The sequence below is a fragment of the Pteronotus mesoamericanus genome, unplaced genomic scaffold (genome assembly GCF_021234165.1).
Source record: "Pteronotus mesoamericanus isolate MK-2021 breed Mesoamerican mustached bat unplaced genomic scaffold, CSHL_Meso_final contig_702, whole genome shotgun sequence".
Lineage (NCBI taxonomy): Eukaryota > Metazoa > Chordata > Mammalia > Chiroptera > Mormoopidae > Pteronotus > Pteronotus mesoamericanus.
The window spans coordinates 621,499-645,118 of NW_026555239.1; the positions used below are offsets into that span (position 1 = coordinate 621,499).

At 48.5% G+C, this 23,620-nt stretch overlaps 3 protein-coding genes across 4 annotated transcripts in view; 2 read left to right on the plus strand and 1 right to left on the minus strand.

Annotated features, from left to right (window-relative positions):
- FAM227A (family with sequence similarity 227 member A) overlaps nt 1-11,330 on the minus strand; it is a 44,982-nt gene extending 33,652 nt beyond the window's left edge. Inside the window, exons 1-6 of the mRNA XM_054582513.1 lie at nt 11,174-11,330; nt 9,177-9,259; nt 4,329-4,398; nt 3,509-3,585; nt 1,727-1,873; nt 460-561 (exon numbers count right to left, since the gene is read on the minus strand). Coding sequence (XP_054438488.1) covers nt 460-561; nt 1,727-1,873; nt 3,509-3,585; nt 4,329-4,398; nt 9,177-9,259; nt 11,174-11,330 — 636 coding nt within the window. The remainder of the gene's footprint in view (nt 1-459; nt 562-1,726; nt 1,874-3,508; nt 3,586-4,328; nt 4,399-9,176; nt 9,260-11,173) is intronic.
- A 3,988-nt stretch (nt 11,331-15,318) lies between these two features.
- On the plus strand, nt 15,319-20,713 carry CBY1 (chibby 1, beta catenin antagonist). Of its 2 annotated transcripts, none has more exons than XM_054582536.1 (5): nt 15,319-15,401; nt 17,103-17,217; nt 18,220-18,325; nt 18,408-18,526; nt 19,980-20,713. In XM_054582536.1, exons 2-5 carry the CDS (start codon nt 17,140-17,142, stop codon nt 20,058-20,060), a joined length of 384 nt encoding a protein of 127 aa, XP_054438511.1. In that variant the 5' UTR covers nt 15,319-15,401; nt 17,103-17,139; the 3' UTR covers nt 20,061-20,713. The 2 variants fall into 2 exon arrangements, with proteins under 2 accessions (XP_054438511.1, XP_054438510.1); XM_054582535.1 differs by lacking the exon at nt 15,319-15,401 and adding an exon at nt 15,716-15,932.
- Nucleotides 20,714-21,408: 695 nt separating this feature from the next.
- On the plus strand, nt 21,409-23,428 carry TOMM22 (translocase of outer mitochondrial membrane 22). The gene is made up of 4 exons (XM_054582537.1): nt 21,409-21,549; nt 21,824-21,942; nt 22,393-22,510; nt 22,757-23,428. Exons 1-4 carry the CDS (start codon nt 21,433-21,435, stop codon nt 22,829-22,831), a joined length of 429 nt encoding a protein of 142 aa, XP_054438512.1. The 5' UTR covers nt 21,409-21,432; the 3' UTR covers nt 22,832-23,428.
- The last annotated feature ends 192 nt before the right edge of the window (nt 23,429-23,620 follow it).

The window sequence follows — 23,620 nt, forward strand, 5'->3', positions numbered from 1 at the left end:
AACAGAGATGGAATTACTAGAGTTCCTTGTTGAAGGAGCCAAGAGCTGAGACTCTTAAATAAGAATTTCTCTTATTTTTAGGAATCTTATTCTTAAGGTATTTAACCTCATATTATTTAGGAAATAATATAGCAATTTGTCTTATAGGATTTATAAAACAGGTAGCGGGGCAGAGTGTTGACAAAAGGTCCTGACTTTACTCTCGGCCCTGCCCTTGACCAGCCATGTGACATGGAATAGTTCCTAAAGCTTAAGGGAGCTGCAAGACATTAGGCAATGGCTAAAGCACAGGGTATGAGGGTGAGGCACGGGTGAGGAACGGGTGGGGTCACCGATGAGGCTGCAGGGTGGTCCCCAGAGTCAGAGGGGCTCACAGTCCATGGTAAAGAGGTTAGGTGGGATTTGTGCCACAGGAAAATGATGTAAGCAAGGCAGAGAAGCAATCAGATTTGCACTTACCTGGTACCTTTCATGAAAGATCCACCAAAAGCTATCCAACCACATTGCTTGCAGAGAAGGGGAAGAGAGAAACTTTTCTAATTCTCTCTCTGAACAGAAAGACTTGAAAAGAAATAAAGTTCACATTATTATTGTTACTGTTACTGTTTTTTTAATTCATCTGGAGCCACGGCCGGATTCATAACCATCACTGCTGAGAACCTGCCTTTCCTCCGTCTGCACCCCGCACCGTGTTGTTGTTCTAATCACTCCACTTATCCACCAGCTATCTTTGGAGCCAAGTACTTTGGAGTCAACTTACAAAACAAACACCTAACTTTATAGTGAATGCTGACGACTTGCTTTGCCAGGTGTTTTCACATTTTCCCTTTTAACCCCTAGAATAATCATATGGGGCATGTGTTATTATCTCCATTTTACAGGTGAGGAAACCAAGGACTAGAGAGCTGAAGTCACTTGCTCAAAGTAATACAGCCAGCAGGTGGCAGTGCCAGGATAGGACAGGGGGAAGGGAAGAGGGAGAGAAAAATAGAGGCAGGGGGTGTTTGAAGCAAGCAGAGGTGATGGGGTGACTAGTTAAGAATTGAGGGGACAATGACCAGAGCTTCTCTGGAAACACTGGAGCTGTGCAATCGTAAAGGCAAACGAGGCACACTGTAGGGTCGCCGAGACCATTTTCTGGGCTCCCCCGCTCCCCGTCCTGTCCCCCACCTCCTAACAACCATCCTTACCCTCCTGAGCAGCCAGCGATGTCTCACAGATGCACACAGGTTCTTCTGGGCCTTAGAGTACTCCCTCCCCCGCTAACCAACCCAGTGTGCGCCACTCTCCAAATGCGTTAACTCACCCCCAAGGTGTACCATGGGGCATGGAAAGAAAATATTCTAACTAACATCTAATTAAGAAAAAAAGAAATTAAGTTTATTGATATACAGTGTAGCAATTGACAATAGAATGTAGACATCATACATGAAAAGCAGCATATATCCTGAGGGTGTGTACTCAGAATTTTTGCCAGTCAAATACATGACCAAAACGATCTGGAGACCAGTGCTCTGGGAGAAAGAACTTAGGTTTTGGGGGTAACATGGGCTTGGGGTCTAATCTCAGTTAAGTCACTTGCAAACCGTGTGGCCCTCAATGACTTACCCAAATGCCCCAGGGTGGAAGACTGGGACAGCCGCGTCCACCGTAGGGTGGCTGTGCGGCTGCGGCCTGCTGGGCCCGTGGCCGGGCGGCACCCAGGCGAGCTGCCACTCTTCCTTACCTTGCCATGGAGGGGGCTTCTCTCAGACTGGACCACGTTGTCCACCATGTCGCATAAGGCCACGCCGTTGGGGAGCGCACTTGGCTTGCAGGCGTTGAACTGCGTGTGCTGGTACAGCTCCGCCAGCAGGTTCTTATCTGCTGTTTTCTGAGCAAGAAAAGAACATAAAAAGGGGGTCCGTCATCTTGGCAGTTTACGACAATAGGGTATCTTCCCCTTTACAGCCTTACAGGATGTTGAAAGAAAGGAGGGCATGCTCGTGGTCCCAGCAGCCCTAACCAACACCCGTTCACGTTGCTTCCATTTTCCCTTTCCGGCTTTGAGCGCCTGTATACCAGTAGGTACATGAAACTTCATTTTACAACACACACACACACACGCACGCACACTTTCATGTCCTGCTTAACTTTAGATTTTTCACATTGCTACACTGTCTTCAAATTTCTCATCTAAAATGACATATCCTAGCCCTGATCGGTGTGGCTGGGTTTAACTGGATGTTGTTCCACAAAGCGAAAGACTGGTGGTTCAATTCCCAGTCAGGGCACATGCCTGGGTTGTGGGTTTGTTCTCCAATTAGGGCGTCTATGAGAGGCAACCAATTGATGTTTCTGTTTCACATCAATGTTTCTCTCCCTTTCTCCTCCCTCCCTGCCCCTCTCTCTCAAATTAAATAAAATAGCATACCCTATTAATAAGATGGGCTGTAATTTAATTGTTAATTACTTCCAATTAATACTACTGCCATTATATTTAAAAGTTAATGATAAAACTTGGAACATATATTTTTCCCCTCCTTATTTATTTAGTATGACTCCCAAAATGTCAATGTTAGATCAAAGAATATGACTATCCTTATGGTTCTTAATATATATCATTAAAATGGATTTTTAAAATAAAAATAAGACTAAAAAAATGTAAACCTACAGAAAAGGAGAAAGAGGAAACCACCTACGATCACCGAACAGCACCTGCTGGGGGGACACTCTGAGGGACGGGCCTGCTCGCGAACTGGCTGCGGCATGACAGCGGGGCGCCCCTGCCTGTCTGCGCTGGCTGCGTCAGGCAGCCTGGCGTCGCACGTCCGCTCCGCCACTTAGAGCTGTGCTGCCTGGGGCAGGGCGTTTAAATCTGCTTGGCCACCATCATGAATCATTGGCAGTTTCAATGCTGACTCTCAACTGTTGGACTTGATGCTGTGTGGGAATTTTCTAAGCTAAAAAGTAAAAGAGCGGTAACAATACCGTGCTGTGGATGTTCACCAGCACTGAAGGGCTTGGATACACCCGCCCTGGGTAGCTGGAAGAACTAGCTCAGGGGAGTCCTAGCGAGGGTGGCAGCTGGAGAGGCCCAACAGAGCCTGGCTGTGGGTCCGAGCATCTGTGCAGGAAGTGGGGATCGGCCATTGGCCACGCGTGATGGTGGATGGGCCAACTACTCCTGAATCTCGGCTTCTGCAGGGGCTGACAGACTAGCCATGTGGAGTGAACGGCCCCGCGGAGCTGTGCGACACAGGGGCTTTGGGCGAGCACGGTCCAAACTCCTGGTTCTAAGTTCTGCGGACAGATGAGTGATCTCTGGAACGCCCCCCATTCTACCCTTTCCAGGGCGTTATGAGCAGTCCCAGCATTATCAAAACACTGTAAGCGCCCCTACAAAGAGAACTCGGTGACTCCTGCACCACGGCCATCCAGGTATGTTGTTTCCCCTCCTCCCAGGAATAAACTGACTTCACACCCAGCAGACGCCGGTCAGACTCAGAGCCCCAAATCGATTCCCTACCCTTTTAACAGTGAAAGATTTGACGTTCCTGGGTTCTGAGCCGCTGAAAGTATCCTGTGATTTTCTTTGACTTTTGTCTGCAGAAGAGTGGAAGAAGAGAGACGGATGTGAGTACCTGTGGGGTCTGTCCACTGCTGTAATTATAACTGTGATTTTTCATTCAACCTGAACTGCCTGGTGACACTCGTATTATTAGTCTCACTACATGCCACCTGTGTGGCTGACTTATTAAGAGTCTCTTCCTTGCCCTGACTGGCATGGCTCAGTTGGCTGGACATAACCCTTCAAAATGAAAGGTTGTGGTTCAATTCCTGGTCAGGGCACATGCCTGGATTACAGGCCAGTCCCTGGCTGAGGCGTCTGAGAGGCAACCAATCAATGTTTCTCTCCCTCTTCTTTCTCCTTTCCTTCCTCTCAAAAATAAAATCTTTATTTAAAAAAAAAAAAAAAAGGAAAAAAAGTCCCTTCCTTATTTGACTGGACAGCTTGAGCCAGGGAAAGAGCCAGGAGAAAACGACAAAACATGGGCTTTGAAACCAGGCTGTGGTGAATCCAGGACCTGCCACAGACAAGCTGTGTGACTTTTGGCCCCCAAGCCTGTTCCCCATCTATAAAATATATGCAATGGCACCGACCCCAGAGGTTGGGGCATTAGGAAGATTTAACAGGGGAATGCGGATGAAACACCTGGTAGACGTGGACGCAGGAGCCTTGCATAATACTCTCATCTGAAACTCTGGACGCCTACTCAATGCATTCTAGGTACTAAAAAACCAAACCCCACAGAAACACCATCAAGGCTATGAGAAAGGGTTTTTGCCTCTGTCTCCCGGGCTGCTGTGACTTTTCTCTCTTAAAGCCTTCTTCTGCAACTCAAATCTCTCAATTGCCTTCAGAAACCAAAAAGAAACGAGCCATTAGGGATTGATACAAATACTGGCGGATGGCGGGGGTCAGGGACTAGGCCATTTCTCCTGTTGGTGTGCGAAAGGCCTGGAGCAAAGTGTGTGACAGTGCCTTGCTGTCTTCCACCTAGGGGGCAGGGCCGTGGTGGCCACGGACCTCCTGCCCCTGAATGTCACCGCCAATACAGCCCTCAGCCCCGCCCTCTCTCACGCTGCTGCCCCTCCCGCCTGCTCCTCCGGGCTGCGCCTGGGAGGAACACAGGACTTGGAGCGGTTCCAGGCAGGGCTCCACCAGTTACAAACTGCTGTTCACTCTCTCTGTAAAAAGGGGATGGTAATACCTACCTTTCAGGGTTCTTACAAGGATCAGATATAAAGTATTTAATGCAACTTAAAACACAAGCACAGACTATCAAATAGGAGCTACTCAATAAAGGGTAACTATTGTTGTTATTGATTACCATACTCTTGACCTCTCAAGAAATTTCTCTTGATCTCTGACTCCTCCTCTCCTACCCCCAACCCCTCCTGAAAAGGAAAGAAAGCAAAAGGAACGTCAGCAGCCTAACAAGTTATAGTGATCGTCAGTCCGGGGCACACTGTGCCCAGATAACAGAGTTAGCAAAGAAGTATGACTCTGTGTTCTTGCCGTCAAGGAGCTTATGATCTACGCCGAGAGCCAAATCAATACTTGTGGGACAATTACAGTGCCAGGTTTAGGGTCCCACCCCGTGAGGTTAGCGTGAGCTGGAGCAGTCGCGGAGGACTGCCTAGAAGAGGTGGGACATGAGCACTGGGGGAAACGACCAGGCACCTGTCCCCTCAGCTTGGTAAACTGTGAAGCGCCTCTCCTGCCTTCCCTCGCCTTTCTCCCGAACTGGCTTGTGTGCAGGTGTGTGCGGGTGGGGCCAGGGGTCCCGTTGGTGAGCTATGTGGCCACACTGCAGCTCTAGTAAAACACACAGGCATGAGGCACAACGGACGGATTGGTGGGTGGGCGGCAATGTAGCAAAACAGCAAGGCCTCTGCTCCTTCCCAGGATGCCGCTGCAGTCGACACTGTCAGGGCCCTGGGGGCAAGGACAAGACCTGCACATAGAGGGAAGAGAAAGGACAGTCGACGGTTGGAAAGAAAGCAAGTTTTAGGGAGAAGCGATGAGACCGGCATGGAGCTGAGTTTGCGTTTGCGGTGACAGAGCAGGACCTACCAGCAGGGCCGTCCCTGGGAAGGCTGACGGCCAGAATCACGGGGCGGGGGGCTGGTGTTCAGGTATATAGACTCATTGAAGAAGCTTATTCCTTAGGTCTGTGTTGGGTCCTGAACTGTTTACTGTGGCTCCTGAATAGTTAGTACTCTATTTAAATGTTTAAAAACTAGGAATTCACACGGTACAAAATCAAACAGTACAGTAAGAAGTCTCCCTACACCTCGCCCAATATGTCCTTCTGCCTTGCAATCGCCTTCCAGAGCTGGTCCCTTCAAAGGGGCCATTCAAGGCCCACAGTCCCACACCTTGCGATCTCCACTATGAGTTTCTAGAAAGCTCCAGGGCACTGAGATGATCAGTCAGAGCTAGGTGTCTCCTAGAGCCAGGCTGGGAACAAGAGACCGCAACACAGGCCTGAAGCTACAATTTGCGATGCATTATTCATTCCACACTGAGTTCCTGAGCCAAACTAAAAGCCGAAGCTGCCCTGATGCTGAAGATGCGGCAGCGCACAGGGACGCCGTCCCGCCCTCCAAGGGCTCGGACTAGTGGGGAGAAGCCACGAAGGCAGTGGTGCTGTGGGGGAGGGGGGGCAGGGTGACCGGAGTGTGCCCAGGAGGGGTACTTGCCCCAGAAGGGGTCTTGGGAGGAGGGGCTGAGAAGGCAGAGGATGGAGGGACCGTGCCTACCCCTGAGGTGAATGGTGAAGCCGTGGTGAGCGGTGAACAGGCTCCTGAGGGAGGCTGGAAAAACCGCTAAGCAAGGTCCAGGGCCAGAGCCTGGGCGGAGACACACTCAGGGCTCTAAGCAAGGTCCAGGGCCAGAGCCTGGGCAGAGACACACTCAGGGCTCGAGAGGAACGGAAACAGGACACGTGAGGAGGAGGATCTGGGACTCAGCAGGAGGGGCTCGCTCGTGCGTCAGTGCACATCTAGGAAGCACTGCCTATTTACTCACAGGCACGATGCTCGGTGCCATCCAGTAGGGCAGGGCGGAGGCCAGAGAAACCCATCTCTGGGTGCTGACGCAGAAGTGGCCACACGGTCAAGGCCGGGTATATAAAGGGCAAACCGCGGCCATGAGAGGTTGGGCAGGGCAGCCTAGGGACAGGACTAGTGACAGAAGGCAGTTGGCATCTGACAGACCTGACCAGCTGCCTGGGCTGAGAAGCAGAAAGGACACGTGAGGGGTCCCTTCCGCCAGATCATGTGCGGACCAAGACTGCTCCGGGCCCAATCCTAGCTGTGCCGGGCACCTTGAGGGAGCTGTGCCAACGCCAGGCAGTCTTGAAAAGCCAGTGGACCCTGCTTCTGAGAAGATAGTTACCGTTGTCTTTCCTGGTTTTAAAACTGTCATTAACAAGTCACAGAGGTGACATAAAAATATATTCTTGTTATAAAATCAAAATTCCAGCAAGTTATTTTATGAACGTTGACAAACTATTTCTAAACTGTGTGTAGATAGGCAAAAGACCCAGAAAAGCAAACATAATACTGAACAAGAGCTGGCGTTACTTGCCTTCAAGACATTATAAAACAAAAGTAATCAAGACTGTGTGGAACTGGCAAAAGAATAGACAAAGAGATCAATGGGACAGAACAGAGAGCCCAGAAATAGACCCAAATAAATAGAGTCAACTAAACTTGGATGAAGGATGAAGGGTAAAAGGTAATGCAATGCAGCAAAAACAGTCTTTTCAACAAATGGTGCTGAAACAACTGGGCACCCGCACGCAAAAAAGTGACCCAACACACAGACCTCACTTAGGCTCTTCACAAAAATTAACTCAAAATGGATCACAGACCTAAATGTACAATGTAAAACTATAAAACTTAGGTTTTAGGAGAAAACCTAAATGACCTTGGGTAAGGCGGTGACTTAAGATACAATCCATGACAGAAACAGTTGACAGCTGGACCTCCTTACAATTAAGAACTGCTCTGTAAAGGACAATGGCAAGAGAATGAGAATGTAAACCACAGGCTTGGAGAACCTATTTGTAAAAGACACACATGATAAAGAACTGTTACCAAAATGTACAAAGAACTCTTATAACCCAACAATAAGAAAGCAAACAACTCAATTAAGAAATGGAACAAAGCCCTGGCTGGGTGGCTCAGTTGGTTGGAGCATCATCCCAATGCGTCAGCGTGGCAGATTTGATCCCTGGTCAGGGCATGTACAAAAATCAACCAATGAAGACATAAATAAGTGCAATGACAAATTCATGTCTCCCTTCCTTTCTCTCTCTAAAAAGCAATAAATTTTTACAAATGGAGCAAAAAGCGGAACAGATACCTCACTTAAGAAGAAATATAGCCCTAGCTGGGTAGCTCAGTTGGGTAGAGCTGTCGTCCCAATACAACAAGGTTGCAGGTTTGATCTCCTGTCAGGGCACGTACAAGAAGCAACCAATGGGTGCATGGATAAGTGGAACAACAAATCAATGTTTCTCTCTGCGCCGCTGCCCCCCCCTAAAATCAATACATAAATTTTTTTAAAAAAGAATACAGATGGCAAATGAGCATATAAAAAGATGTTTAATATCACCTATCATTAGAGAATTTCAAATAGAAACAATGAGATATCATTATATACCAATTAGAATGGCCAGAATCCAGGACGCTGACACCACCAAGTGCTGACAAGGGTGTGGAGCAACGAGAATTTTCCTTTATTGCTGTGGGAATGAGAAATGGCGCAGCCACTCTGGGAAACAGTTTGGCATCTCACAATCTCAACATACTCAACATATGGTTCAGGAATCACGCTCCTTGGTATTTACCCACATGAACTGAAAACCATGTCCACACAAAACCTTGCACATGGATGCTTATCACAACTTTATTCAAACTGCCAAAACCTGGAAGGAACCAAGATGTCCTTCAGTAGATGAATGGATAAATTATGGTACACCCAGATAATGAAAAGTTATTCAGTACTAAAAAGAAATGACTCATGAAGCCATGAAAAGACATGGAGAAACCTTAAATGCATATCATTAAGTGAAAGAAGCCAGTCTGAAAAGGCTACATGCTGCATGGTTCCAGCTATTTCACACTCTGGAAAAGGGAAAGCTATGGAGACGGTGACAGGGTCAGTGGTTACCGGGGTTGAGGGGGAGGAAGGAGCACAGAGGATTTCGGGCAGTGAAGCCATCCTGTAAGACACTACAGAGATGGATGCGTGTCGACACACATTTGTCCAAACTCACAGAATGCAGAGCACAGACAGAACCCTAACGCAAAGGATGGGCTTTGGGTGATAATGATGTTCATAATGACTGAAGGTTCCGAAGTTACAACCACAACCACTGCGCTGCTCTGGTGATGGGGAGGTTGCGCACGGCGGGGGGGACGGGACGGGCATGCGAGAACTCTGTGCTTTCCGCTCAGTGTTGCTAGGAACTCAAAAGAGCTCTAAAAAATAAAATTCACTCATGAAAAAAATTTATCTTTGAGACTGCTATTAGGCAAGTGTCCTTTCTAATAAATGGAGGGGCCTGCAGGGTCCTTCCTTCGTGGAAGCCGGACCCAGCCCAGCTCCCGTAACTCACCAGGCTGCTGTCCAGCAGGTGGGCGCTCAGACCCGTCTCAGCCATCTTCCGGTTCACCTGGCAGACGGAGCCGATGAGGCAGGCTGGGAGGGCAGTCTGCTAAGGAAGCTCCCGGGCAGTAACGCACCCCAGCAGGGCGGAGCCAGTCCGGCAAGGACAGAGGTCGCTCCCTTCCGGGGCTGTCTCTCCGCTCCATTATTTTCTTTTCCAAATGATCAACACTTCTTTTCTCTTGTTTTAAATAAGTTGCTTTGTAAATTATAAATGGAAATTATATTCTAAATACCTTGGAAAATATAAAAACAATCATCCATTATGCCACCACCCTAACAACTCCTGTTAGGATTTAGGGAGATTTCCTTCCAGTACTTATTACATACATGCTTTTTTACGTAATTATAATCTCAGTGTATGCCTATTTACCACTCTAACTTCTCTTCCATGCATTAACATAATTCCATAAAGCTAAATAATTTTCCTAAGATTTAAATGGCATTGTATGAATCCATGTAGAGGATGCACCTTAATACACTCTGTTCCTGGCTACTGAATGTTTAAGTTGTTTATAACTTTCTGTAATAATATATAATTGCAAATTATTTATACACATAGTCACACAGTGTGCTGTTTGGATTAGTCCTTTAAGAGAGATTTTCAGGTGACAGGTGCCTGGGGCAAACTGTACCTCAACCTTGTTTACCACTGTTGAAATGCCTGCTCGGTCCACTGGCCCATCTTGTTACCCTCTCTGTTTGAATTTCCTCCTGCCTTAGCTTCAGTTGGTCTCGGATGGATCCTCTGCAAAAGCCCTGTAATCCTATCATTCCCCGCTGCCTTCACAAAAAGCAAGATTCACTGCTTCTTCCATTACCTCCAAGTGTTCTCACAAACTGGAGGACACTTGACAAACGAAGATGCCGAGGAGGGACAGGACAAATCAAACGGGTTGGTAAGGACGAGAGGAATGTGGGATTAAGAAGAAAGAGGGAACTTGAGAAAAGGCTCAGGAAAGCGAGACCATGAGGCAGACCCTGATGGGCTCCCACACGCTCATCTTGAGAAGGGTTTCGGAGGCGTGGGAGAGGAGGGGACACAGGGGGGTTCCTGCGGGTTGGCTGGCAACAGCATGACTTGAAGGCAAATGGGCTCTTTATGAGATGGAAAGACCTGCGGTTATTTATAACCTGAGAGGGTTATTCACTGGACAAGTTCTAAGCCCTCCAGAGATGAGATTCTCTGGGTCCCCACGATATAGTTCAAGGTCAGAAGTGAGATGGGGATCAGGGAAGGCAGGACTGGAGAAGTAAGATGCTGGTAGGGTCTGGATGATGCCAGAGGGGGCAAATGCCCAGCCCAGGGCTGGCAGGTGAAAAGAGGGGAGGTCAACTGGAGTAGGAAAAAAAAATTTTTTTTTTGCCCGGACCAATCGCTCAGTTGGTTAGAGTCTCATCCCGATACTGTTCTGGGCTCCATCCCTGGTTAGGATACATCCAAGAAGCAACCATGAATGCATAAGTGGAACAACAAATTGATGTGTCTGTTTGTCTTTCTCTATCCCTTCCTCTCTTTCTCTAAACTCAATGAATTTAAAAATTTTTTAAATGGGGTCTTGAGTTCACTTGTCTGAGGACAGAGGGCTGACAATGACTTTTTAGTTGCTATCTATAATTGTAATTCTTTGGAAAGTAAAAGGGAAAGATGGAGAAAATGAAAAAAAAAAGAGCTTTCTTTCCTTCTTCCTCATTCTTTCAACAAATATTCCCAGTACTTCTTCCCCTGAGCTCTTTCTGAGTACCTTAGTAAACTAAGTTCGAATCAAATAATCCTTCACAGTCTCAAATTCTTTTACGGGCTAGAAAGAACTTAAGTCATTAAAAAAAAAAGGTAATGAATATATAAGAATAGGCTAATAAGTAAAGCATGTCATAAACGGCACCGGTCACAACTCTGCAGCAGGTGTACTTGGTCTCAATTGTGAACAGCGCCACAGAGGATACAAGGTGGGTTGTCTTCCAGATTCTTCCTCACAGCATTCTGTGTCGCGTTCTGCGCAGTGAGTGAGACAGCCAGGGGCTCAGCCACCGGCACCATTGACAAGGCGGTGGCATTGATGACATCCATCTTCTTGAAATAAGCCACTGCCCGGTTTCTCATAAACTGACAAATAGTAGTAAGTTCCCACTTTTAAGAGCCTCTCATTTCTCACTCTGATCTTGTTCGCTGTTCAACCAGCCTCCTGGAAATCACAAAGAGCATAGAACTGTCTTAGAAAACACAGGCACGCTCGCCTGGCAAACAGGGCTGTGGAAGCACATGCTGCGTGCAAGACGGGGAGCAAAGGCTTTTGTCTGACAAGCCTGTTGTCAACTGAGGATTCCAAGGCATTATAAACGTCTCCTTTCTATCCACAGATGCCCACGCCCCAGACCCAGTGAAAAATGTTATACGGTTGACCTTTGAACAATATGAGGATGAGGAAGAGCTGCCCCCATGTAGTCAAAAATCCACATATCACTTTTGACTACTGAACCGAACTACTGATAGCCTGCTGTTGACTAGAAGCCTTATCAATAGCATACACAGTCGATTAACACATACTTTGTAAGTTATGTGTATTATGTACTGTAATCTGACAACAAAATAAACTAGAAAACAGAAAATATTATTTAAAAATAATAAAGAAGAGAAAATATTTAAAGTACTATATGGATTGATTAAAAAAAAATCCATGAGAAGTTAAAGGGACAACCGTAGATTTAAAAATACAGGGGCTGGGCGTTAAAAAGGCTGGGGCTCCGGATGACCAAGGAAGTGAGCTTGCAAATGAGAAATGAAATCAAATCTTTTTGCCTCTCTGAGTCTCACCCGGGAAGCCAGAGACATGCATGTGGCTCCTAAGACCCCTTTCAGGTCTCAGGTGCTATGACTCTATGACACGGGTCCATCTCCTCGGCCTGAGGGTCCTGATCTACCTGAGCTTCTGCTCCTTCCCAGGAAACTGGCCCCATCCCTAGCCTGCCTTCTGGGTCCTTGCTTTTTGGCCAGTTCATTGCTACCGTCCTTGGGTCCTCCATGTACGTCCACAGCCCAGTGGCAGAAGCCTGGCTACGATAAAGTAAAAACATTGAGACCTGCCCTCAAGAAGCTCCTACAGAACTGAAGGAGAGAGAAAAGGCAGAGTCCAGTGGAAAACTTAACCAAGGGGCCCTTCCACTATTCTCCCTCCCTCTCCTTCTGTTCGTGCCTTCTGCGCGGCCCTCTTCGCCCCAGGCCTGTGTCCCCCACGCCGAACTTCTCCCTGGTCCCTGCCATGCTATGCTTTGTGCCCCCATGCCTTTGTACGTGCTGTTCCCTCTGTTCAAAGCTCAGCCCAGGTGACACATCTGTTGAAGGCTTTCTTCAAGTACTCCAGGCCATCAGTACCACCCTGTCCTCCGTGAAGCCCAGGGCTCTGCTCTCACCTCTCCGTCCCAGCGCTTACAATACTGAATCGGCGTGATGTGCTTCTACAGCTTTCTCCATTAGGCAAATTACTCCTTAGGGACTGGGGTCGCTCAATAGCTGTTTCCAGTTTAGACTCACCACACTTCCTTCTAGTCCAAAGAGGCCACCGGGGCTACCGCGGGCAGTGGGATTACAGCGGGGCTGGCCCAGGCCCAGGTCAGCACTCTTTCCTCCTTCCTGCTCCTAGCCTGAAGCTAACGGGCAATGGGAGAGGGCTTGGGGCTGGGAGGTGCGCTGCTGGGCTCTTCACTTCCTCCCACCCCCTCTCCTGGGCAAATTACTTGTTCTCTGCGAAGCCGGGCTTCGAGACGCTGTCACGAAGCCTCTTGGTTCAGCTTAACATTATTATTCATGCCTAATAGGGAGAATTGAATATTATGCTTTTTAAGAGAAACGTTAAAAAATACATACTTTGTTCCCTTCTGAATTTTTCGTCATACCGTTTTAGGATAAGTATTCTCTGAAACATGTTAAGTTTTTATTGTCCGTACTTAAAGGGGAAGAAGGGCAGGGGAAAGAACTTAGTTGAGTGTCTACCCTGTGCCCTGCACTGTGCTGTGTGCTGGGGGAAGATGAGCAGGAGGAGGAGAAACATCCTGCCCTCATGAAGCACAGATGCTGGCAGCTGAGACTGGAATGTCCTTGTTTGAAGTTAACATGTTTTAACTTAAACAAATTGACTTTTGCCCTGGGTGGTGTGGCTCCATGGATTGAGCACCAGCCTGAAAACTGAAAGGTCACTGGTCCCATTCCCAGTCACGGCACCTGCCTGGGTTGCGGGCCAGGTCCCTGGCTGGGGGCGTGCGAGGGGCAACCGACTGATGTATCTCTCGCAAACATTGATGTTTCTCTCCCTCTTTTTCTCCCTCCCTTCCCTTCTCTCTAAAAATAAATAAATAAAACCTTTTTTAAAAAGTTGACTTTTGATAATTCAATGACTAGTTAGAGGGCCTAATACAAGCCCGCAGCATATTCCTCCTGGGGACAGGATGGTGAGCGAACAAGGCTTGATCCCTGCCCTAAAGGGGTTAGGTCTACTGGGGAGACATGGGATAACCAAACAATTACATGAAGTAATTGGGATTAACTCAGACCATTTCTTTGGAAGGTCACCCAGTGTTGCGAGATGACATAATAGTGGGCAGTGACCTAGTCAACATGGCCAAGGCTCGAAGGAAGGGCAGGCTTTAATTAAAGGAGAGGGGAAACAAAGGCGGGAAAAGCCTCGATCTGTGCACCACAATAGCCACTAGCCACATGTGACAAGCAAGCCCTTGGAACTGGGTTAATGTGACTGGAGATCTAACCTTTTTAATTTAAAAATGAAGCAGTACCCCTGCCAGCTGTGGCTCAGTTGGCTGAGCGTCAACTGGCAAAGCCAAAGGTGGCCCGGGCATAGGCCTGGGCTGCGGCCTGGTCCCCTGTAGGGGGCGTGCGAGAGGCAACCGATGGATGTTTCTCTCCCTCTCTCCCCCCTTACCACTCCAAGAATAAAATAAAAAATTTAAAAAATGAAGCAGTACAAGTTTAAATGTATTAATTACACAATATTAAAGTGATAATATTCGAGACACTTGGAATTAAATATTATTCAAATTCATATCACCTGTTTTTGTTTTTCTTTCATTTACTTTTAAAAATACGGCTATCTAGAAAATTCTAAAAGACGTACTGAGCCCACATTACGGTTCCATGGGCAGCGCCGGGCTAGACCATGCAGGTTTCGGTTCTAGGACGTGGAACTCTCCCCTTCTCAACGCAGTGAGGTGTAGCTGAAAGAAAACGACACTTGGAGCCGGAGACCCATGGGTCCTACACCTCCTTGGCCGGATAGCCGGCACCACTAGGCACCCTGAGTGCTTTCATTTATCGAATTTATCGAACTTAGTAATACACTCTGTTAGGACTTCAGGAGATGTAGGGTTGACACTCTAGTTCTCTGCCCCTTGTTCACTGTGAGACCTTGAAGCGGCCCCTGAGCCTCAGTTTCCCCCGCTTGTGGAAACCAATGAGAGTCGGGCGTAGGGAAACAAGGAGGGGGCCATCGTTCTTCTCTTGGGCTTACCTGAAGACACTGGCGAAATCCGACGAACTCGGGGCCGGTTCCCGTCACCGGTCCCTCAGGGGACGCTGCAAAGTTCTGGAAGCGACAGCCGACGCCTGTTCCCCCACATCCACCCGGAAGGGATGCCCTTTGCTTTGTGGTCGCGAGGGAGGAAGAGGCGAGGGGCAAACAGGGAGAGGCCCATTTTGCTACTGTGAGCCCTGGCATTCTCCAGGCAACGCCGGGCGCCACCACCGCGTCCCCAACCTCACAACAATGGAACCTTCACGAGCCGCCGCCGGACGCGGTTACCTAGGTGACGGCCGGGCTAGGTTGGCGAGACCAGACCAATGGGTCTGTGGGGAGAGCGAGTGTAGTTCCTCGTCCTATCCTATATCGGGGGGACATGTAAGTGAATCCAAAAGACAACTCCTTTGTGTAGTCCACTTAATATATCGAGGGCAGTTCTAGGGCGTTTTGGGTGCTTCTCAGAGGCTCGCGGAGTGGAACCTGCTGCGCCTGGAACCCCCACTTCCTCGGTGGTAGAGTCCAAGGCGGGGCTGCACTTGCGCGCGGCGGGCGGGCGGTGGCGTGGCCCGCGAGCGTCGCGAATCTTTGGGGGCGGCTTGCGGGTGGTCTGGGCGTTCACTTGGAAGCTGGCTTCTGGAACCCGTCGGGTACGTCTCTGATCCCGGCGTCTCCGGAGGGCTGAAGAAGGGTAGGACGCCCGGACTCTCCCCCAGGAGACCCAGCGCCTCCCGGCAGCCGGAGCGGCCCGAGGGCGCCGGGCTCCGGGCGAAGGCCGGCTTCACCCAAGGCTGGTGACAGCCCCTGTAGACGTGTATTTCCTTGATTGTACATTGGGATAGTAATTCCTCCCTTAGGTCGGCTGTGAAGGGCGTGCGAGCGAACGTTTGTTCGCTACCGACCGTTGAATCCGCCAGCCCCGGGGCGGGGTGGGGGCCGGGTACTGGCGCGGCACGTACTTGGCTGGCTCTGAAGCCTGGGCGACGCGGATCCCTTTGAGAATCCGAAGAAAGCCGAAGACTCATCTTCATGTTAGATTAAAATAAGATAACGTAGTTTATGGCCCACTGCAAACTGTAATGCACTGCACAACGATGCAGTGATTATCATCACCGGCGCAGAGGAGTGGGCTTATTTTGAAGCCCAGTTCCACCACCTTCCCGCGGTGCGATGGGGGCAAGGTACCGTATGTCGCTGTGGATAATGCGCACTTTTTGCCCAAATTTTTGAGGGGGGAAAAAATAAGGATATGCTTTATGCATGGGTATAATGATCCCGTGTATAATGCCCACACAACGTGAGCGGCTTCTTTTAAGCCTCCGTTCTCTGATTCGTAGATGGGGACATCCTTGGGTTGTTGTAAGCCTCAAATGTCATGGTTTTTTGTAACACTAAAGCACTTTAACAACCTGTGGGTAGGGTACTGTTATTTTCCCTGATTACAAATAAAGAAGCCAGAGGCGCAGTAGAGAGAAGTGCTGGGGTTCCCTTGGGAGAGGGGCGTGCGGTGGGGAGCTGCGAGTGATGGGTGGAACCCAGATGCTCTCTTCACTTGCTTTGTGCTAAGCCCTCTCTCCCCGGGGAGTTCCACTAGAAAGAAGACTGCCAAGGGGACCTCTGGGTCCACCCTAACGTTCCAGGACCCATGCAGGGATCTGCGCCAGAGTTCTTTGTGGATGATGGGATCTGACCAAAAAGGCAGCTAGTGCAGACCCTCTTCCTCATCTGTTAGATATTGATGACGTCAGCTCTGCCACGTTATGGGCTCTTCCTTCCACTGGACACCTCACGTACAGTTCAGGACAGGTGACCTTTGACATATAGATTGAGTGAGGGGCACTGTTACCCATCTGAAAGTGTAGTATAAATACAGCTATATTTCTTTAAAATGGAGTCTGTGCAGAAGCTCTTGCCTAGTGTGCTTCTTACTGGTGTACTGGAATTAGTAGAATCGTGTCCTTTACTCTAGGCTGCAAATCTGGTGATGTCAGCTTGTGACAAAATTTAACGTAGGCAAGTCAGGCACTTGCCTTTGTTTCCATAAACTGTAGAGCCAGACACACACACACGTGTTCAAATTCTTGCTCCCTTTTAGGACCATGGTCTTTCTAAACCTTGTCTGTCAGGCGGGGATAACGAGAGGAGCTAACCAAAGGGTGGTTGTGAAAGCCAAGATTCTACGTACAAAGGGCTTAGCATCCTGTCCGCCCAGCACAGGGCAAGCACGTAGCATGCGGGAGCCATTACCAGGGTGTAAATAGCCATGTAAGATGTATGTTTCAGTGATTTTAGGACAGTAACATAAAGTCACTCACTCAGCTGTTTGTACCCCTGACTTGTTCTGCCCCTAGCACAGGGAGCATCGACCTTTCCTTCGTCCGGCCAAAGATGCCTCTCTTTGGGAATACGTTCAGTCCAAAGAAGACTCCGCCGCGGAAGTCCGCTTCTCTTTCCAACCTGCATAATGTGAGTATCAGGACTAGGGCCAGCCCAGTGTGCATGTGACTGGAGCGGCAAGTGTGGTCTTGGGCGGAAAGTTGGGTGCTCCAGAGGCACCCAAATAGGAGGGCATCCTTTTCGTTCATGTTGCTATTGCTAAAACCATTTTTAACTCCTATGTGGAAGTTACTGTCAGAGCTTGTTCAAGAACCTGATAAGGCAGTCAATCTCATGATTTTTGGCTCCATATATTATCCAATTTGACTTCACTTTATTCCCAAGACGTGGCCAGGAACCGATTTTAGTCATGTCTGAGAATCGAGTCATTCTGAAAGGATATCATTTTGCCACCATTAATGGCATTCAGAAGGCCTTGTCACAACTCCAGGAGCAGTTTCCAGGCTCCTCGAGGGCAGGGCTAGTCACAATCGTCTCTGAATACCTGGTACTGGTCCTGACGCAGGGTGGGTGCTCAGTGAGGAGTAGAGACATTGAGAAATCCATTAAAGAAGAGCTGCTACTACGAACAGGGCGTTAGCATTTTATGCTTTGTCTATGACATACAGGGTGGGGCAAAAGGAGGTTTACAGTTGTTAATATAGAAAATAATAAAATAATTAACAAGTAATAATATAACAATAAACTCTGTGTTTCATGTACTCAAAACTGTAAACTTATTTTTGCCTGGCTCTGTATGTAGCTCCATAGTAAACAGGTGATAACTTGGGCTTATTACACATAAAAAGGATTTTTCACAGTAGATGTAAAGTAACTCATTCTACAAATTTCAGCATGTAAAGCTTTTTTAGAAAACGTCTGTTGGATAAAGCAGTATGTTTCTTCTCTCATAGTTTAAAAGTGTTTGCCACACCTTACTTGATTTCCTGACTTCAAAAAACAGTATTAAATATGCTGGGTAATGATTAGGGGAAAGAAAGGAAGTATCGGGGTCCCGCCGTTAGGAGAGGCGCTGGACTGGAGTCCGAGGGCCATGGCCATCTGGAGTGGCATGCAGTGTCTCGCCCGCAGTTGGACCGGTCAACCCGGGAGGTGGAGCTGGGCCTTGACTACGGAACCCCCACTATGAACCTGGCTGGACAAAACCTGAAGTTTGAAAACGGCCATTGGATAGCAGGTGTGCTGATTTCCTGCCACTTTTCTAGCAGGACTGTGGAAGGAAGTCCTCCTTATAACTGCTGCTTCTGTCTTTCCACCAGAGACAGGGATTAGTGGAGGTGTGGACCAGCGGGAGGCTCTGCGCCTCCGGAAGCGGAACCAGCAGTTGGAAGAAGAGAACAGCTTATTGCAGATGAAAGTGGAGATCCTGCTTGACATGGTGAGGAAGGTGATGGGAAGGGCTACCCAGGCTTTCCTCTTGAGGGAGGCTCCCCCTCAAATCACTCCATCCAGCCCGTACCTTGTGAGTGCTGGTGTGCGCAGGCGCAGTGCTTTGAATCCAAAGATAAAAAACCAAGTCAGACACAGTCCTGGCCCTCAAGCGCTCACAGCCTAGCGGGGAGATAGACGATAAACGTGATGGCAGTTCCTTGTGATAAAGGCAACATTTAGAGTCTGTACAGGGCCTGGTGCCAGCACATGAGGGAGAGAAAGCAGTTCTTCCGAGACAGGAAGACGTCACACAGGAAGGGATAGTTGAGCTGAATGTGGAACGACAAAGCGAGGAGTGGAGGCTGGGACGAAGGAGGACTGTCGGCTCATGGCGTGGAGATGTCCTGTCCCTGGCAGGTGTTCGTCGGTGCCTGGCGCAGACCTGCCCGGAGCTCTCTGCCTTCGAATCTGGCTGTCAAACACCCAGAGGCCACCTGGCCGGGTGGCTTAGTTCGTTGGACTGTCATCCCATACACCAAAAAGATTGTAGGTTCCAGTCCTGGTCAAGACATGTACCTAGGTTGTGGGTTTGATCCCTGATCAGGGTGTGTACGGGAGGCAACCGATCGATGTCTCTCTCTCTCTCTCCCCCGCCCCCACCCCCTTCCTTTCTTTCTCTGAAATCAATAAACATATCCTCGCTTGAGGATTCAAACAACAACAAAAAAGCCCAGCAGCCTGTTGGGCCTAGAGATACAGGTGAAGGCTGATGGAGAAGCAGGAGAGCATACATTGGAGTGGCTGAGAGTATGCATTCTGGAGCTAAACTTCCTGGCTTCCGGCTCAGCTCCACATTAGTCGTGTGACTTCAGGCAAGTTACCTGATATATGTGAAGAACTTAGTTTCTTCAGCAATAAAATAGGCATGAGAGTGGGAGACACCCAGTAGTGAGTTAATCATGCAAGTAAAGCACTCGGAATAGCGGATTGTTCTGGAAGGGTAGCCCTTACTTCACAGTAAGCTGACCTCTCCTTTGGAGAGTTTATTTCTCTCTCCCTTTTGTGAGTATGTGAAGTCCATTGAAAGATCCTGATGAGGAAAGTGGCATTCTTTTTTAAGCATTTTCCCCCTTATGCATCATGGGAGATACAGCTCAGAAGCAACTAATCCTTTAGCTTAGAATCAGCGATATCTGCCTTTTTCACCCCCTGGGGCCTGCTGTCATTAATGCAGTGTGTACCATGCATTTCTAGGTGATCAAAAACGGTGGAGTGGATTGTGTTCAAGTACTGAGATGGTTACATTCTGCTCAATTATGAAGGGGTTCCTGTCATGGAGGCCAGCTGCTAGTGTTCGAGAAATGCCCGGGGCCTGTAGTCCCAGTGCACAGGGATGGCCTTGCAAACCTGAAACACAGCCCAGAAATGTCTTTTCTAACAGTCTGCTGCTTTACTTTCAGTTCTCTGAGACCACTGCTGAATTCCAAATAATGAAGAAGGAATTGAATGAACTGAAGACTGTCTACCGGAGAAGGAAATGAAGACCTCCAGAAACATTCATTAGGAGAATAGGGAGAAACCTACTGACCAGAGAAGGGTTTTCTTAGCCAAACTAGTGGATTAGGTCCTAAGAGAGAGTACCATGAAATGCGTACTATGTATAGGCACTGGCACCTTTGATTTGCAAACGTTTGTTTCAGCTTCTGGGGTGAGAAAATTCTCAGGACTTCAAACCAGGCCTGTGCTGCCAGAGTGCAGCTATTGGTGCTTTGCAGAAGGCAAGTGAGGTGGGCCTGTTTGAAAACACCAACTTGTGTGCTATGCATGCCAAGCGTGTAACAATTAGCCAAAAGACATCCAGCTAGCACACTGCATACGTGGAGAACGTGCTTTAAAAATCCACTATGATGGGAAACATTTCATTTTTTAAAAAATTCTCTTTCTCTTATTTGTAGTTCTTAATATTATCATCCCCCCCACCACTGCCGCCCTTGGGGTCAAAAGGTACCTAAGTATATGATTGCAAGTGGAAAATAGGGAACAGAAATCGGGTATTGGTGGTTTTTCCATTTTCATTTGTGTGTGAATTTCCAAAATGTAAATGTATGGGCATAAAGCATTAATGCAAGTCAAAATGTTCCAGTGAACAATTTCAGCAGTTCAACTTCATGACAATATAAATAAACCTGTTTTCCGGACAATGCTAACATTTGGATTTTTAAAAACAAGTAAATTTCTTATTGTTGGCAATTAAATGGTTTTTGCAGCATTTTTATCATACAGTCGACTCCATCCATTCACTATACTTGGGTTCTGCATCATACATGCAAGTACATCTCTTTAATGTCTTCTGTGCCGTTCCTGTAAGCTTGCTATTAAAATACATTAAGCTATAATAAAAAATAAAGTAACTGCGATCCCTAAGAGATTTGTTTAAAATGCAGGTTTCTGCCCTGGCTGGTGTGGCTGATTGAGTGCCGGCCTGCAAACCAAAGGGGTCGCTGGTTGGATTCCTACAGGGGGCACACTCCTGGGCTTCGGGCCAGGTCAGGGGGAGCATGAGAGGCAACCACACATTGATGTTACTCTCCCTTCTCACTCTAAAAAAAATTTAAAATCTAAAAAAAATGCAGGTTTCTGAGCCCACAAAGCCCTCTAACCAGAATTACTGCAGAATTATTCCATAATTCAGCAAGTTTCCCCGGTGTGAATTTCCACTGAAATCTCGGCCGCCTCCTGGCATGGCTGAAGGCGGATAACGGCTGCTGGCCAGAGGGTGTCGCTCGACCCCCGTGCTCCCGCCTCCGGCTCCCGGAAGAGCAGCTCTATCCTCCCCTCGAGAAGCTCTATCCTCCACTCCGCGCTACACTTGCCTCGCCTCCTTTCTTCCGGTTCCGGTGTCTCCTTACAGCCATGGCCGCTGCCGTCCCTGGTGTTGGCCCTGGGGCTCCCCTGTCCCCGGACGAGTTGCCTCCGAAAGGTGATGCCGAGAGGACTGAAGAGGAGCTGGAAGAGGAAGACGACGAGGAGGTACTGGGGCCCCGCGGGGTGGAGCGGGGCTGGGAGCGGGGTTCCGGACAGGAGCGTCCCGCCCGGGACTGTGAGCTCCGCGTGCTGCGGAATCGGGGCAAAGGCGCGTTGCGGAGCCTGGCGAGATCGGAACAGCGTCTCTGAGAAACGGGGTTAGGGGCCCCGCTAGGCCCAGGGAGCCTTAGGTCCGGGGTGAGGGTGGGCGGCTCGGCGTGTCCCGGCGTCGGAAGGTTACCCGCCGCTTCGGCCAAGACTCTGGCCTCCTTCACCACAGCCAGATGAGACCCTGTTGGAGAGACTCTGGGGTCTGACGGAGATGTTTCCGGAGAGGATCCGGTCCGCGGCCGGAGCCACTTTTGACCTCTCCCTCTTTGTGGCTCAAAAAATGTACAGGTAAGGGACAAGGGCAAAGATGTCGGGGTGTGCCTGGGGTGCCATGAATGAACACGGGCTTTGGAGGTAGCATACCTAGGTTGGCAGCCAGCCTGCCACCTAGATTGTTGAGTGACCTTGGACTTGTGATACCTTAACCTTTCCTATCCTCAGTTTCCTATTCTTACAGTAGGGATTCTTGTCGGGCAGGGTGGTTAAGATCGTTTCAGATTATGTGAGGTAATTAACGTATTAGTATCTTTGTAAGAACTCAGGAGAAAGTTACAACTGCTATCACTAGATACACAGCTACCAGGCTGCTTCTCTTGTTTCTGGTCGGAGCATGGTGCGAGAGTTGGGTAGAACACATTTATGATAAAACAGTGGCATAGCTAACATGAGAAACTTTGCTCCTCCTTGGTGCGGCCGTCTGGTTTTGCCTCACCATCACGCTGCGAAATCCTTCTGCAGGTTTTCCAGGGCAGCTTTGTGGATCGGGACAACTTCCTTCATGATTCTGGTTCTTCCTGTTGTCTTTGAGACTGAAAAGTTGCAGATGGAGCAACAGCAGCAGCTGCAGCAGCGGCAGGTAAGCCCCAGGCCCTGGGCTTTTTGCTGGTGGTAGAACCACTACTCGGTTATGTCTCCAGCACCTGGGTAGACCAGCAGTTAAGGCGTGGGTAGAGGTTGGGATCTGGCCCATGTTCTTTTAGGTATTTGATTGTGCAGTCAGTCAACATTGTTTTTGTAAACCTTGTCTGCCTATTACATGGGATGAAAAAATGAGATCTCTAGGCCTGTACAATGCCTTAACGTCATTCCTTTTCTGTTCCAGATACTTCTAGGGCCTAATACAGGGCTGTCAGGAGGAATGCCAGGGGCTCTACCTTCACTTCCTGGAAAGATCTAGATTGTCACTACTATCTTTGACCCGTCTTGGCAGGAGAAGTTTGCAAATTTAAGTGTTTGAACTTTTTTTTTTTTTTTTTTTTAAACTTGGGCACCCTGACCTAAATCTGACTGGGAGAACTTTCCCCATGTTGTCTCATGGAGAGAGTCCCTCCCTGCAACTGTGCCCTTCAAGCTATCCTGACTCACTACTCCTGTCCTCACTCTGATAGGAGTGCGGCAATGCAGGTGGTTACTCCAGCTCGGGCCATCCCACAGCTTTTGCTAAACTGACTCCTGACTGGGAGATCTCAGTAGCTCTTTGCGGGGGCCATTGGGAAGGATGTACCCCTGACCAGTAACGACTGTTTTGTTTTGACGTGCACACTATATGAAATACAAAATGCAGTACAGCTTAGTGTAAAAGCAGCCACTGTGAATTCCTGTGTATGTTGGAAAAGAGGGCGGGCTGGCAGCAACTTAAATCACAGGATGGGACTGTGGAGGGCACAGCCAAAGCTTACCTCCTCTGCACATTTTGGCTGTTAGACCTGTGTGTGTGTGTCTAAGACAATAAAAAAAAAGAGTCATGCTCACTTTTGTATTTAAATATTAAAAATGATTCCAACTGGAAGTGTTATGCACGTGCTTCTGATACATACACACCTTGAAATTAGACCATTTCAGAAGGGCAAAGACGCAGACTGCCCCAAAGTACAATATATTTCTAGAAGATGGCTTGTGGATGTGAGTGAATTCCTAATAAAGCAGCATCATACTAAGTATACCCTTTTTCCCTTTACATATGTAA

Bases quoted from the DNA above. Each gene is read 5' to 3' on its own strand.
- CBY1 (XM_054582535.1), top strand. The intron at 17,218-18,219 runs GTGAGTATCAGG...TCTCGCCCGCAG, and splicing joins CTCTTTCCAACCTGCATAAT to TTGGACCGGTCAACCCGGGA. The intron at 18,326-18,407 runs GTGTGCTGATTT...TCTTTCCACCAG, and splicing joins AAACGGCCATTGGATAGCAG to AGACAGGGATTAGTGGAGGT.
- TOMM22 (XM_054582537.1), top strand. From the start codon at position 21,433: ATGGCCGCTGCCGTCCCTGGTGTTGGCCCTGGGGCTCCCCTGTCCCCG. The intron at 21,943-22,392 runs GTAAGGGACAAG...ATCCTTCTGCAG, and splicing joins GTGGCTCAAAAAATGTACAG to GTTTTCCAGGGCAGCTTTGT. The intron at 22,511-22,756 runs GTAAGCCCCAGG...TTTCTGTTCCAG, and splicing joins AGCAGCTGCAGCAGCGGCAG to ATACTTCTAGGGCCTAATAC.